At 37.2% G+C, this 16539-nt stretch overlaps 1 protein-coding gene across 1 annotated transcript; it reads right to left on the bottom strand.

The window, feature by feature from the left end:
• Positions 1-2112: 2112 nt before the first annotated feature.
• Positions 2113-11180, bottom strand: LOC139848463 (uncharacterized). Its single transcript, XM_071838194.1, has 2 exons — positions 11044-11180; positions 2113-3052 (listed from the first exon to the last, which is right to left on the bottom strand). The coding sequence occupies exons 1-2, from the start codon at positions 11178-11180 to the stop codon at positions 2113-2115; spliced, it is 1077 nt and encodes a 358-aa protein (XP_071694295.1).
• Positions 11181-16539: the final 5359 nt, after the last annotated feature.

Genomic DNA, 16539 nt, shown 5'->3' with positions numbered 1-16539 from the left:
AACCCAACCTACTAGATATATTAGGTACCAAACAACGTATATCAAAATTCGACCGCGCGTTGAATACAACCGCAGCAACGCGCGGTCCAATTTTTCTCTAGTTAATACTATATAACTGTTCAAAGTCCTCGTGTGTTCTCGTGTACTGTTTTAAAAACCCACATATCATTATGGTTCTAATATTTTCTGTTTAATCTTCTTCCAAATTTTTAAGCTTTACATGTTGTCTTGAAAACAATTTTTTTTTACCACAATACCTTCAACTTATTATAATCATAACAAACAACAAGACACGCATTCTCGTATTCATGACAACAAAAACCTTTTACTTAATACGTAGTATGTTTTAATTCAACATATATTTATATATATGCTTGATTAATAACTATAACCATTCGGTTATCAAAACTCAACCAAACAAATCTGTTTCCATCTAGTTCTAATAGGATTTAAACAAAAACAACTAATTAGAACTAGGATCAAGTTAGTTATACCTGCGCGCAAACAAGGACCCACACCGAGACGATTGCTAGCTACCACACCTGCTCGGCCACACGTAATAGTTCGAATACTTTTACATTCATTGTGAGGAGGGGCTTTTATTTTATAGCATCATTAAACGAGTAAGCATATCATCTAGGGTTTTGGGGCAAATATATTCAAAATTCGCGTTCAGATTTTACACGTTTACATTTTGCCCCCCTTTATTTCTATACTTTATTATGAAAGAAAAAATCAAATCTTATTTATATTTATTAAAGAATATTTTCCTGTTTAAAATATGAATGTGGATTATTATTCAAAATAAATTAAAATTTAAAAATATATACGCATTCAAATCTTAAGTTTAATAAAGGCATAAATCAATGGGAAATTAGCCCAAATACACTTTTTTTAAACTTTTCTTCCAAAATACACTTTCTGGAAAAAAAATTGTCTATTTACACCATTAGGTCGATCACCATTTGGGTCGACTACCCCTTTACCCGGTCGACCACTTTAGTTTTCAAGGTGGTCGACCAACATTCTTCATTGTTGTTGGTCGACTACTTCAATGAGATGGTCGACCTAAAGGTCGACCGACTTGTTAACCAAAACTCGGTCGACTAACCATAGTCGACCATACTTGCTTTGTAGTTGACCGATAAGTGGGTCGACTAAGCATAAAATCATACTACTATTGGATAAGATATATCAGATAAGATTTTTAGGAATTTAGATAAGGTTTTTGGGATTTTAGATAAGATTTTTGATTTTGTTTCACGACTATAAATACCTTCACATTTTACTTAATTCCTACTCAACCTTTCCTTCTTCTAATATTACTTTGTGTACTCATAAAATGTCTAGTTTATCTGCTTCTGTTTTAAGTGATGACCTCAAATTATGTACTTCTTGGATTGAATTTTACAAACATCCAAAGAGGTCCAATCGTGTTGAGTTTTGGTCGTTGATTACAACTAGTTATAACGGAAGCGGTCCAAGCGTAAATCAAACGATGGACCAACTAATGTCAAAATGGTCCTCATTTATGCAACCATGTCGTAAGTGGAATGCAATATGGCAAAGATTAAGTCGTAGGACTAATAGACTCGAAGGTGCACATGAATTTAGGGGTCGAGTTGAAAGACAATATCAACTTGAATATGGTGAAATGTTTGAATATTTCTATGTCTGGGATTATGTTAGACCACATAAACCTACTTTTGAGTATTTTTTTATTTAAGTTTACTGTGTTACCATTATGTGTTGTGTTGCTTGAAGAATTATTTAATTCCAATGTACCCTGCCATCCAATTTAGTGAAATAAACTTTAATTTGAACAACAAATATTATATATTATCTCATACTACATTTATTGATTACATAACAAATAACACAAGTTACAGACACAACACATACACGACAGTTAAACGGCGGAAAACATACGAACACACATACCTATCATCCATGACAGTTAAACACATTTAAAACACAAAGAAGAAGCTAATCATCACTCAAATTGTAAGTCGAGCCAAATTGTGTTGAGCATGAGTCTTCACGTTTTCCTTTACCCTTCCCCTTTACCAACCCCTTCGGCTTTGCCTTTGTTTTTGAGTTACACTTGGACTTTTATGTGTCTTCAGATAGATCATAATGTGCGGTGCAAGTTGATCTTGTGTGTCCATATTCCAAGCAACGACTGCATTTTCTTTTAGATTTGAAATTGTCTTTGTCCTCTCCTTGGGACGGTATACGAGCAGTACTCTTCGGTCTACCCGATTGTCGTTTTGTAACCAATGGCAGTAGGACGGTTTGTAGGTGTCCTGGATCTATCCATTCAGAAATATGATCTAGCGGGTTATTGTCTTCATTGTATGCCGACTTGTACGTTTCAGTGTGGAAATGCTTCTGAACGTGTGTAGTAACGTCACGTAGTACAAAATACCTTGCTACTGCCATTACATGTCCACAAGGTATACCGGAAAACTGCCATTGTTTACATGTGCAAGTTTTATCTTGTAGATTGACTTTACCGCCTTTTTTCATATCCATTACCTCAAACTTAACTTGTGATATCGGTTTGACAGTCCAAGTAAGAGACTTACGATTTCTTTTACCTAGCTTACGCTCTACATATGAAGTGACAGGTGTTGTTAAACCATCAGCAGTGTTTCGGTTTTCCCAAAACCATTGTTGAACTGAAGCTCTAAAGAATTCAAGAAGCATTGTAATCGGGAGTTTCCTCGCATGAATTGACAGTGCGTTCATTGACTCTGCACTATTAGTAGTTAGGTAAGCATACCGAACAAGATCTGCATGATTTCTAGACCATCTGTTGAGGCCAACAGTAGTGAGTGTACGTGTACTGTCTGGAATACGTCGTGCTAGTATACCATAGTGGTGATCAAAATCAGATTTTCTATACGCTTTGCACATTTTCCAGTAGTGCCACTCGTAACTTTTAACCCTTTTAGACACACTTTTAAGGTTTCCCAACAAATGTCTAGCACATAGTGCATGAAATGCTTCTGGAAATACAATTGATATGCCAGCAGCTATTGCAGGTGCCCTGTTAGATATAATGGTAAGATTATCAATACAACACCCTGAAGACTGTAGAGAGTATCTTAGATTACCAAAAAACCATGTCCAATGATTGGTGGTCTCTCCTGCTCCAATATCTTAGGCTAATGGAGGGATTCCATTGTTAGCATCCATAGCGACAGCAATCAAGTTAGTCCCCAAGTAACGACTTTCTAAATGAGCCCCATCGACTATGATAACTGGTCGTGCATAGTTAACAAACGAACGTGTTTACATATAAAAGTATTGAAACATTGTTAATGAATACGAGTTAAATTAATAAGTAAATGAAGAGAGCATTAAACATACCGCTGCACCAATGGACATGTAACTCATAACAAATCTGCCTTTGTTGTCCGTTCGAATGTTGGTTACACTACCTGGGTTAGACAATCTAAGATTATATAGATAATTAGGTAGTATTTGAAAGGAATCTTCAAGACTACCCCTCAACATCTCAATTGCGTAACATTTGGCTTTCCATGCTTGGTGGTATGATAGACTTATTTTAAATCGCGCCGACATATCAGTCCTTATATCATTCGGTCGATAGACACGACCTTCTTGTTTCATCACCTCTTTCAATATATTCCCTAGGACCTTCTTGGTGGCATGCCTATTGTTCGGAAGAATTTGGGTATTTGAGCACGTTTGTAGATCATTCAACTTCCGTACTTGAAAGTTGTTGCTATCTTGTATACACCTAACAGTAATTTGCCATGAACAATTTAGTGATATGTGTAACATCCCGCGTTTTTCCGTTAAATTTATTTTTAACACCGTCTTTTTTTTTTATAATATCTTTCGCTATTTAAATTCCCAGTTTCCGTTGACTAACGTTCATAATATTTCCGCTATTCAATTTTGACATCACCCGTGTACTCGAGCGTTTTAAAAATATTCGATCGGTTAAATCCCGCACCCGCTTCTAAACTCGAGGGACTAAAATTGACACGGGGCAAACTAGTTGACTAGGTCAACTAGTCCACCCCAATCACCACCATTCAACCACCTCCACCTCTCTCTCTTTCTCTCTAGCAAGAACACACACAAACACCCAATTCAATAAATCATCATCTAAATCCGGATCGGGAAGCAAACTTCAAAACAAATTACATATTTGGAATCCTCTCTTCATCCTCTACAATTTGATACCAACTTCATCTCGTTTGGGTAACTTTCTAAAAACTCTAGATTTCTCTAAATTCGTGTTTTTGATTTGAAATGGTGTTAGTTAGTGTCTATGGCTCAAGTCTAACATGAATATATGTTTGGTTTGCTCGATTTGTTGTTTTTGGAGTAACTAGCATGAACATGAAATGGGTGTGCTTAATCCTTGATTTTGGATGAGTTAATGTTGTTAGATTGTTAAAGTGCATGTTTTAATTGTGTTACTAGTATCATTAGCCACATTTGGATGTGTAGGTTGATTAAGAAAACTTCAAAAACCCGATTAATGATTTTGTGATGTTTGACTAGGGTTTGATAGTTTTTGACATGAACTTTTGGATGCTTAAATGCCATGGAATGTTAATTGTTAGTGTTTAGTAGTAATGTATGCTTCATTACCTTCAAAACGGCATATCATATGTGTGAATTGGATTCCCGGAACTCAAAATACGTTTTACGAACTTGAAACTTTGAAAATAAACCTTCCTTGATCAATTGACGAGTTTTCGGTTATTGTAAATGATGTTTTTGATTAATGATATGTGGTTAGTTGTATTCCTTGTCGAAATAGCTTTCCGATGATATAAAATACATGTTCTAATTGTTTGCGGATCATAAAATGTGAATGTTTGTGTTTTGGTTCGTGCATACTTTGAAAACTGACCAGAATTCTCTGGCCAGGTAGTGGCGCGGCGCGCCACATCCCCGCGCGGCGCGCAGAATCGCCTGGCCAGATTCTGCTCACTTTGGCGCATTTCACGCGAAATGTTTGACTAGCTATCGACCTCCGATTCACATGAAACTTGTTCTAATATGCTTATATATGAATAAAAACCTCAGAAAAATAGTTCGGGACCGAACCCGAACGTGTTGACTTTTTCGTTGACTTTGACCAAGTTTGACTTTTAGTCAAACTTAACCAAACTTTTATACAATCGTTCTAACATGCTTTTATACTTGATTCTTGCATGAAACTTGACAACGTGATTCACATGCTATACTTAATCGAGTCGTAACGAGCCATAGGACTAATTGAACACATTTCACCCGACCTTGTGTCGTAACCGGTTAATTGATATAACTTACTTGTTTAGGTCAAGGCTAAGCAACTTTCATGCACACGTTTACTTGTTGAAGTACTTTTATACTCGTGCACTCGAGGTGAGATCATAGTCCCACCCTTTTCAACAACTTTTATTCTTTTAAATCGTGGGCTGAGAAACATATACATTACATACTTATATACATTTCACATGTATATATACTTTTCATACTTTTATACTTTGAACACAAATACGAATACAAAGATACAGGCGAGTTAGAACAAAAGTCCTCAATCCAATTATCATTAGTTCCACTTGCAGGGTGTAAGTGTAAGCGAGTGATTATGTTGTGTGGCCATACGGGTTTAACGAACCCTCATTCAGACGGTTCGCTACCGTTAGTGGATGAAATATAATTTCAACGTGCATAGTGTATGTTCTAACACTATATTCAAAATTCAGAGGGAAGATTCAGTTAAGCTTTGGTAATTGGGTGCTCGCAATACAAACTACATTCTTCGGAATAAATACGATTTGGATAATCATCTATACAAACTATTGTGGTTCAAAATATACGTTTACAAATACATCTATGATTTCACCAACGTTTTTCGTTGACAGTTTTCTATATGTTTCTCAGGTTCATACTTGGCTATTTGATACATGCTTCCGCGTACACTCATACTTGCTTGGGGGTCAAGCATACATGCATACACTCTGATTATTTGTTTGGAGTCAAGATACATACATACATACGCTAGTGATAGCACCTTTGGATTCAAGCTTTTGTTTACATACTTACGCTATTTATAGCAACTGTGTTTTTAAACTAATTATGTCGCAAGTTATTTCATTTATACTTTATGACTTTTGTAAACTTAGACTTGTTGTCGAACGGTTTTGTAAACTAAACTTGCAAGTCTTGTACCTTTCAAATGAATGCGACATAATTTTGGTCAAACGAGTCTCATATAGGGACTACGACCACGCAACGGGACCTAAGTTAACGGCGCCGTCAATAACGGTTTTGGTCGGGTCGTTACAGATGGTATCAGAGCGTTGGTTGTAGGGAACTAGGATGCATTAGTGTGTCTAACAGAGTCGTTAGGACGCATTAGTGAGTCTAGACTACAACCGGATAGTTAGCATTTGCATTCTGACATACATTTGCTATAGATAGCACTTACTTGACTACTTGTGCATTATACTTGAATCATTCTTAGGCAAACTTTTTAATGGTACCCAACCTTCATCATACGAACTCGTATTCCGCCACTTTTTGGTAACACACGTGAATTCAAGGTTTATACGCGTACGGATGACCACGACTTCGTTAGTCACTTTAGTTCGGAAATTCTGACTCCTTGGTTGTTATCCACCCCGTCTCAGCTTACTATCCACAAGTGTTGTAAAGTCACTGTCACTACTCTAGATGAGTATCGTCATCACCATTTATCGCTACGGTTGCGTACTACTCGTTATCATGACTCGTTACTCTTTTCATACCTAAATACATTATTGTTTGAATCGAACCGATTTGACGTTAACAATCGTTTATACATTTCCCGCGGGGAAACGCTTCTTTAGAGTTGTAGAAACTATTTCGATTTAATACGAGTCACGTTTGAGACGTCGTTACATTTTGTTCATTTTAGATTTTCGCGATGACACGAACTTGAATCTATAGAGTGATGTGGGAATGGAGGTATGAGTTAGCGTAATATAACGGCACTCGATCAATGTGGTTATATTACGGTAAGACATACCAAAGTTCTAGTGACACGTGATGGTGGTTAGACTCGATCAACCTAAACACCACCATGTGCCATGTACATGACTTCATCCTTTCAGGTTTGGACATCCGAAAACTCCGAGAATATTTATAACAACCATACCGGGGACACACCTTCAATTATTGTCAAATTATATTTATGCTTCCGAATGAATTACCGATTCCATTCGACTTCAACCGTATGTCACACGGGTATACTAGCTCGTTCTCGCGCAGTCTTATTGACTAACTACAATTTACTCGTTATGCTCACATCGGGGCGGAAACTTCTCTTGCATCACCTTCGTACTTCCGGTTCAGGAGGTCCTTATTCTAAATTCGCAATGGAGAGCGACTCTTCACGTCGTACAAATATTCGCCGCGAGGGTGGATAGTCCTAACAATCGTTTTCAAAACCCGATAAGAACTTGCCCCGACGAACGTTTTTGGAAACCGATAAATCTTCCGCGACGCGAATTTTCTTGAGAAACTTGTCCTAGCTAACGTTTTCAATTCCTAGCAAACTTGTTCACTATGCCTTAGGGAAATGTACCCCGTTTCGGATCGAGATCCTCGTTTCACTTCTAGATTTTGGAGTACCTTACAAAAAGCCTCGGGACCGCGTTTAGACATGAGTACCGCGTACCATCCACAACCCGACGGACCGAACAAATATACGATTTAAGTCTTGAAAACCATAATACGAATTTGTATTACCAACTTCAAATTTTCTTGAGAAACGTCTTTGCCTTTAATCAAACTCTCTTACTACAAAATTTTCATTCGAGTATTGACGCCACGCCTTCGAAACCTTATATGACCGGAAACGTCATTCTCCTTTTGTTGAACCAAATAAACGATGACCAATTCACCGGGACCGGGATTATGCATGAGCGACCGAGAAAACTTATCCATATCCAAGAAAGACCCAACACGACTCGTTGTCGCCAAATGAGCTACGCCGATGTTAGACGTAAACATTTCAAATTCCACGTGGGAAACCGTGTCACGTTAAGAGTCGCACCTTGGAAAGGTGCAATCCGTTTCGGGAAAACGTAGGAAGCTAAATCCGCGATATTTTGATCCTTTAAATCCTTGGGGTGTTTTGGAACCGTCGCTAGCCGTTTAGACTTTTCCGACTCATTTTGGGTCTCCGTTTATCCTACATTCGATGTATCAACTCAAAGACGTGTTTTGCGAAACGAGAACTTGTTATCTCCTTTAATGAACTCACTATCGATGATAACCCTCACTTCCTAGGAGGACCGGTTGAAACCATAAATCGTGAAGCCAAACCTTAAAACAACATATGATCCCGACCGTCAAAATTCGTTGAAATACTCAAGGACGTACCTTCACTTATTCGTAGAATTTACAACGCAAGGTCTCGAGTAAGATTCAACAACTACTACTTCCAACTAAATTTCGGGACGAAATTTCTTTTGAGGTGTGGATAATGTAACATCCCGCGTTTTTCCGTTAAATTTATTTTTAACACCGTCTTTTTTTTATAATATCTTTCGCTATTTAAATTCCCAGTTTCCGTTGACTAACGTTCATAATATTTCCGCTATTCAATTTTGACATCACCCGTGTACTCGAGCGTTTTAAAAATATTCGATCGGTTAAATCCCGCACCCGCTTCTAAACTCGAGGGACTAAAATTGACACGGGGCAAACTAGTTGACTAGGTCAACTAGTCCACCCCAATCACCACCATTCAACCACCTCCACCTCTCTCTCTTTCTCTCTAGCAAGAACACACACAAACACCCAATTCAATAAATCATCATCTAAATCCGGATCGGGAAGCAAACTTCAAAACAAATTACATATTTGGAATCCTCTCTTCATCCTCTACAATTTGATACCAACTTCATCTCGTTTGGGTAACTTTCTAAAAACTCTAGATTTCTCTAAATTCGTGTTTTTGATTTGAAATGGTGTTAGTTAGTGTCTATGGCTCAAGTCTAACATGAATATATGTTTGGTTTGCTCGATTTGTTGTTTTTGGAGTAACTAGCATGAACTTGAAATGGGTGTGCTTAATCCTTGATTTTGGATGAGTTAATGTTGTTAGATTGTTAAAGTGCATGTTTTAATTGTGTTACTAGTATCATTAGCCACATTTGGATGTGTAGGTTGATTAAGAAAACTTCAAAAACCCGATTAATGATTTTGTGATGTTTGACTAGGGTTTGATAGTTTTTGACATGAACTTTTGGATGCTTAAATGCCATGGAATGTTAATTGTTAGTGTTTAGTAGTAATGTATGCTTCATTACCTTCAAAACGGCATATCATATGTGTGAATTGGATTCCCGGAACTCAAAATACGTTTTACGAACTTGAAACTTTGAAAATAAACCTTCCTTGATCAATTGACGAGTTTTCGGTTATTGTAAATGATGTTTTTGATTAATGATATGTGGTTAGTTGTATTCCTTGTCGAAATAGCTTTCCGATGATATAAAATACATGTTCTAATTGTTTGCGGATCATAAAATGTGAATGTTTGTGTTTTGGTTCGTGCATACTTTGAAAACTGACCAGAATTCTCTGGCCAGGTAGTGGCGCGGCGCGCCACATCCCCGCGCGGCGCGCAGAATCGCCTGGCCAGATTCTGCTCACTTTGGCGCATTTCACGCGAAATGTTTGACTAGCTATCGACCTCCGATTCACATGAAACTTGTTCTAATATGCTTATATATGAATAAAAACCTCAGAAAAATAGTTCGGGACCGAACCCGAACGTGTTGACTTTTTCGTTGACTTTGACCAAGTTTGACTTTTAGTCAAACTTAACCAAACTTTTATACAATCGTTCTAACATGCTTTTATACTTGATTCTTGCATGAAACTTGACAACGTGATTCACATGCTATACTTAATCGAGTCGTAACGAGCCATAGGACTAATTGAACACATTTCACCCGACCTTGTGTCGTAACCGGTTAATTGATATAACTTACTTGTTTAGGTCAAGGCTAAGCAACTTTCATGCACACGTTTACTTGTTGAAGTACTTTTATACTCGTGCACTCGAGGTGAGATCATAGTCCCACCCTTTTCAACAACTTTTATTCTTTTAAATCGTGGGCTGAGAAACATATACATTACATACTTATATACATTTCACATGTATATATACTTTTCATACTTTTATACTTTGAACACAAATACGAATACAAAGATACAGGCGAGTTAGAACAAAAGTCCTCAATCCAATTATCATTAGTTCCACTTGCAGGGTGTAAGTGTAAGCGAGTGATTATGTTGTGTGGCCATACGGGTTTAACGAACCCTCATTCAGACGGTTCGCTACCGTTAGTGGATGAAATATAATTTCAACGTGCATAGTGTATGTTCTAACACTATATTCAAAATTCAGAGGGAAGATTCAGTTAAGCTTTGGTAATTGGGTGCTCGCAATACAAACTACATTCTTCGGAATAAATACGATTTGGATAATCATCTATACAAACTATTGTGGTTCAAAATATACGTTTACAAATACATCTATGATTTCACCAACGTTTTTCGTTGACAGTTTTCTATATGTTTCTCAGGTTCATACTTGGCTATTTGATACATGCTTCCGCGTACACTCATACTTGCTTGGGGGTCAAGCATACATGCATACACTCTGATTATTTGTTTGGAGTCAAGATACATACATACATACGCTAGTGATAGCACCTTTGGATTCAAGCTTTTGTTTACATACTTACGCTATTTATAGCAACTGTGTTTTTAAACTAATTATGTCGCAAGTTATTTCATTTATACTTTATGACTTTTGTAAACTTAGACTTGTTGTCGAACGGTTTTGTAAACTAAACTTGCAAGTCTTGTACCTTTCAAATGAATGCGACATAATTTTGGTCAAACGAGTCTCATATAGGGACTACGACCACGCAACGGGACCTAAGTTAACGGCGCCGTCAATAACGGTTTTGGTCGGGTCGTTACAATATGCATGTAGCTGTATACCTTGACTTGTCTGAGTACTTTGGTTTTATCTGGAACCCTTCAGTAACACACTTTGTACGTAATTGCATAAGAAAATCTTCCTTGTATTCGAAAGTCTGATTCAAATTAACTAGATCTGAGGTTTCGTATATTGTCATTTATCTAGGTTTCATTTCGGGTTGGGTGTTCGATAGTAACGGTGGCATGTTCCAAAATATATCATCTGGTTGGTGATTATACTTAATTGGCTGGTCATAAGTTTGTGTTAGATCGACGTATTCATCTTCGTATTCATCATCACTATCAGGAACATCATCCTCATCAACTATGTAGTTAGAAAAATGGTGTTTTGTTGGTTTGAATGGATTCACATTTTCCATATCATCATGCTCGGATTCACTTTGATCAGATGTAGGTAGGTCAACGATGTAAGGATCTTCGTTTTCTTCAACTGGTGGTTGTTTTGGGTTCAACAAATTGGTGTATTGTATTTGTTGGTTGATTTCATCTGTAGTTTGAGTTTGTAAGTTGAATTGATTTACAGATTAATTTTGTAGGTTCAAATAATTTGTGTATGGATGTGGTTGGTTGTACTGATCAGTGTACGGGTGGTGTAGGTTGAATTGATTGTCAGTTTGGTGTTGTAGGTCGTACTGATTGATGGATGAATGTTGTAGGTTGAACTGATTGATGGATGACTGTTGTAGGTTGAACTGATTATTGGATGGATGATGTAGGTTGAACTGATTATTGGATTGCTGATGTAGGTTGAACTGATTATTGGATGGATGATGAAGGCTGTATTGATTATTGAAAGGATGTTGTAGGTTGAACTGATTATTGGTCGGATGTTGTAGGTTTAACTGATTATTGTATTGTTGTTGTAGGTTGAACTGGTCAGTAGGATTAGTAAGGTTTCAACCTAAAACATGCATTGAATTCGTAATATCTTCTAGATATATGTGAATGGGTTGATTTGAGATGGCGAAATTCAAAAAATCATTAAAATCATCTTCATCGTCATTGATATCTAAGACACAGTTATCGACAATGTATTTCATAGATATAACTAAATCTTGTGAAACATCGATCTTTTTAACACATTTTTTAACAAAATCGTACGCTTAAAGGGTTTGTTTGGCACGATTGGAAGTTTCAAAGGTACTCTGGGATAATTAAGTGGCATATATGTGACGATCGCTCCAAATCCATATGGACGAACACGTCATTCATTGATTTCATTGCGAGGTATTTGACCTCTATATGATACGTTTTGTAAACATTGCATTCTTTTGAAAAGGCACACCATAAATGAATATTTAAATCAAAGGTTTTCGACATCTGATAATTTCTACATATAGACAATCACTATAAATAATAGTTTACAACAGTATTTCCGTTGACAATGCAGTCAAAATAAGATACATGGTGATGATTTGGTGAATGCAACGTTTCCTTGAAAAATATGTCATGTAAGGCTCCATGCACATAGCTTGTCTAACATCTAAGCAAACAGCGGAAGACTTCTAGGAAACCTGAGAATAAACATGCTAACAAGTGTCAACACAAAAGTTGGTGAGTTCATAGTTTTAATGTTGCGCATAATCTGTATATAAAGGTGGATCACAAGATTTCAGTTGTTTCATCCAGAAACGTTTATCAAAATATTCTACGAAATTGAGCACCCTGGTAACTAAACTTAACGTATATATAATTTATATCCTTTATATAATCATCTTAATAATACACGCAAACCAACGTGTACGCTTCTCAAATAGCATACGTCCGTTAAAAGGCTAGTGCTCTAGCTCGGACGGGGATATCAAGCCCTATGGATCCATATACTACTACTCGCACCCACCAGTTCTTATAACCGGCCGTTACTAGTTACCAAAGCTAAGGGATTTTTGGTTCAAACTCAGTATAGAATTTAGTATGTACTTGTATCCATTGTTTAAAATACAGTGCATGTATTCTCAGCCCAAAAATATATATTGCAAAAGTATTTAAAAAAGGGATCAATGAAACTCACGCATATAAATATTGTATATCAGTTAATAAAGCATTTGCATGTATTCTCAGCCCAAAAATGTAGAGAGTAAAAGGGATCTTATGAAACTCACGCATATAAATATTGTATATCGGTTAATAAAGCATTTGCATGTATTCTCAGCCCAAAAATGTAGAGAGTAAAAGGGATATTATGAAACTCACCTTAGCAGCATATAAAGTCGTTCACCAAAATGTGATCGAAACACGGATTACCAAATAACCGTAAATCTCAACATATCAATATTGAGATTCAATATTGTAGAAAAGCATCTATACGTAACGGAGATGATAACACTAGGTTTGACTTGCAAATAATACCCATGAATATTACCCATAACCTCCTTGGCAATAACCCATAATTTCCTTAGCTTTATCCCGCTCATAAAACTATTTTGAAGGTGACACGCTCATAACCTCGTCGTAGTATTTTATGTATATATACTACTAATAATAATATTATAATAAGATTAATAATAATAATATTAATCTTAATAATAATAATAATAATAATAATAATAATAATAATAATAATTATAATAATAATAATAGTAATAATAATATAATAAATAAATATCTACGGAGTAATTACAATGAGATCAGAAACAGAAATGATCGGGTATTTATAGTTGTGGCCTGTCCCTGGTGGCCATGCGATCGCATGGCTGGGAAGGCTATATCCCATGCGATCGCATGGGCCGGCTGTCCAGCACACAATCCTTTTGTTTTCTTGCTTGTCGACATATTTTAATATTAATATAATATATATAATTTATATAATTAATTATATATTATATTAAATTCATGTGCATAGTTAATTTGTAATTTTTGTCCCGAAAAGTCGTACGTCGTCACTCGACTTATGTCCCGGTTCCGGTTTTTCGAACGCCCTTTCGTACGCTGAGAAAACTAGTTCTTTTCGTTTCGTGACTCTTACCTTTGTCAAAATATAGTCTTAAATCATCCATAAACTATACCACTGTAGCAAAGTTACTATGAAGAAAAAGCTTAACGGGTAGGTAGTACCCGAATTTAAACTTATAAAATGCTAATATGAAGAAAAAGCTTTTATAAATGAGTTCATATTATGCTACGAGATACTATTGACTATTCTTAATATTCTGTATGATTAAATTGTTTCATTTGACTATTTTGAAGGAAATGGCACCGACTACTCGACACACCTTGAATATGAGCGAAGAGGAATTTCGTGCCTTTCTTGCTTCAAACATAGCTGCAGTACAGGCTGCGCTACATACCAACAATAACTCTGAATCTAGCAATACAGCTAACGGTGCAAGAAATTGTGTAGGATGCTCCTACAAGGAATTCACTACCTGCAAACCTTCAGAATTTGATGGGACCGAAGGACCAATCAGATTGAAACGGTGGACCGAGAAAGTTGAATCGGTGTTTGCCATAAGTAAGTGTGCTGAAGGAGACAAAGTGAAGTACGCTACGCATACCTTCACAGGTAGTGCGTTAACATGGTGGAATACCTATCTAGAGCAAGTTGGACAAGATGCTGCTTACGCGCTAGCATGGTCAGCATTCAAGCACTTGATGAACGAGAAGTACCGTCCCAGAACCGAGGTCAATAAGCTCAAGTCAGAACTTAGAGGGTTACGAACACAGGGATTCGATATTACTTCGTACGAAAGATGATTCACAGAATTGTTCCTATTGTGTCCGAGAGCATTCGAAGATGAGGAAGAGAAGATCGACGCATTTGTGAAAGGGTTACCGGAGAGAATCCAAGAAGATATAAGTTCACACGAGCCTGCCTCCATACAAAAGGCATGTAGAATGGCTCACAAACTAGTGAACCAGATTGAGGGAAGAATTAAAGAACAGGCGGCCGAAGAGGCCAACGTGAAGTTAGTCAAAAGAAAGTGGGAGGAAAACGATGATAAGAGTCACCAAAACAACAACAACTATCCCAACAATCGCAACTACAACAAACGGCACAACAACAACAACAACAACAACAACAACAACAACAACTACAACAATCATCCCAACAACAATAACAACCGCAACAATAACAACCGCAACAACAACAACAATCAGAAGCAACTATGCCAAAGGTGTGAAAAGTATCACTCGGGGTTCTGCACCAAATTTTGCAACAAGTGCAAAAGAAATGGTCATAGAGCGGCGAAGTGTGAGGTCTACGGACCAGGGGTTAACAGAACGAAAGGAACAAATGGTGTCAGAACGAGTAATGGCGGAGCAAGTAGTGTCGGAGCAAGTTATGCCAATGTAGTTTGTTATAAATGTGGAAAACCGGGCCACATTATTAGAAATTGCCCGAACCAGGACAACACGAATGGACAAGGCCGCGAAAGAGTTTTCAATATTAATGCGGCAGAGGCACAGGAAGACCCGGAGCTTGTTACGGGTACATTTCTTATGGACGATAAATCTGCTTATGTTTTATTTGATTCGGGTGCGGATAGAAGCTATATGAGTAGAGAATTTCGTGCTAAATTAAGTTGCCCATTGACGCCTTTGGATAGTAAATTTTTACTCGAATTAGCAAATGGTAAATTAATTTCAGCAGATAATATATGTCGGAATCGAGAAATTAAACTAGTTAGCGAAACATTTAAGATTGACTTGATACCAGTAGAGTTAGGGAGTTTTGATGTGATAATCGATATGGACTGGTTGAAAGAAGTGAAAGCAGAGATCGTTTGTTACAAAAATGCAATTCGCATTATACGAGAAAAAGGAAAACCCTTAATGGTGTACGGAGAAAAGAGCAACGCAAAGTTAAATCTTATTAGTAACCTGAAGGCACAAAAACTAATAAGAAAAGGTTGCTATGCTGTGCCAGAACACGTCGAGAAAGTCAATTCCGAAGAAAAGAACATCACTGATATTTCTGTCGCAAAAGAATTTCCCGATGTATTTCCGAAAGAATTACCGGGACTACCTCCACACCGATCCGTTGAATTTCAAATAGACCTTGTACCGGGAGCTGCACCAATAGCTCGTGCTCCATACAGACTCGCACCTAGCGAAATGAAGGAACTTCAGAGCCAATTACAAGAATTTTTAGAGCGTGGTTTCATTCGACCAAGCACATCACCGTGGGGAGCTCCTGTTTTGTTTGTCAAGAAGAAAGATGGTACATTCAGGTTGTGTATCGACTACCGAGAGTTGAACAAACTTACCATCAAGAACCGCTACCTATTACCGAGAATCGACGACTTATTTGATCAACTACAAGGCTCGTCTGTTTATTCAAAGATTGACTTACGTTCCGGGTATCATCAAATGCGGGTGAAAGAAGATGATATTCCAAAGACTGCTTTCAGAACACGTTACGGTCATTACGAGTTTATGGTCATGCAGTTTGGTTTAACTAATGCACCAGCTGTGTTCATGGATCTTATGAACCGAGTATGTGGACCATACCTTGACAAGTTTGTCATTGTTTTCATTGATGACATACTTATTTAC

The sequence above is a fragment of the Rutidosis leptorrhynchoides genome, chromosome 5, assembly GCF_046630445.1.
Source record: "Rutidosis leptorrhynchoides isolate AG116_Rl617_1_P2 chromosome 5, CSIRO_AGI_Rlap_v1, whole genome shotgun sequence".
In the NCBI taxonomy this organism is placed as follows: Eukaryota; Viridiplantae; Streptophyta; class Magnoliopsida; order Asterales; family Asteraceae; genus Rutidosis; species Rutidosis leptorrhynchoides.
This window is presented reverse-complemented; position numbering and strand designations above follow the sequence as displayed.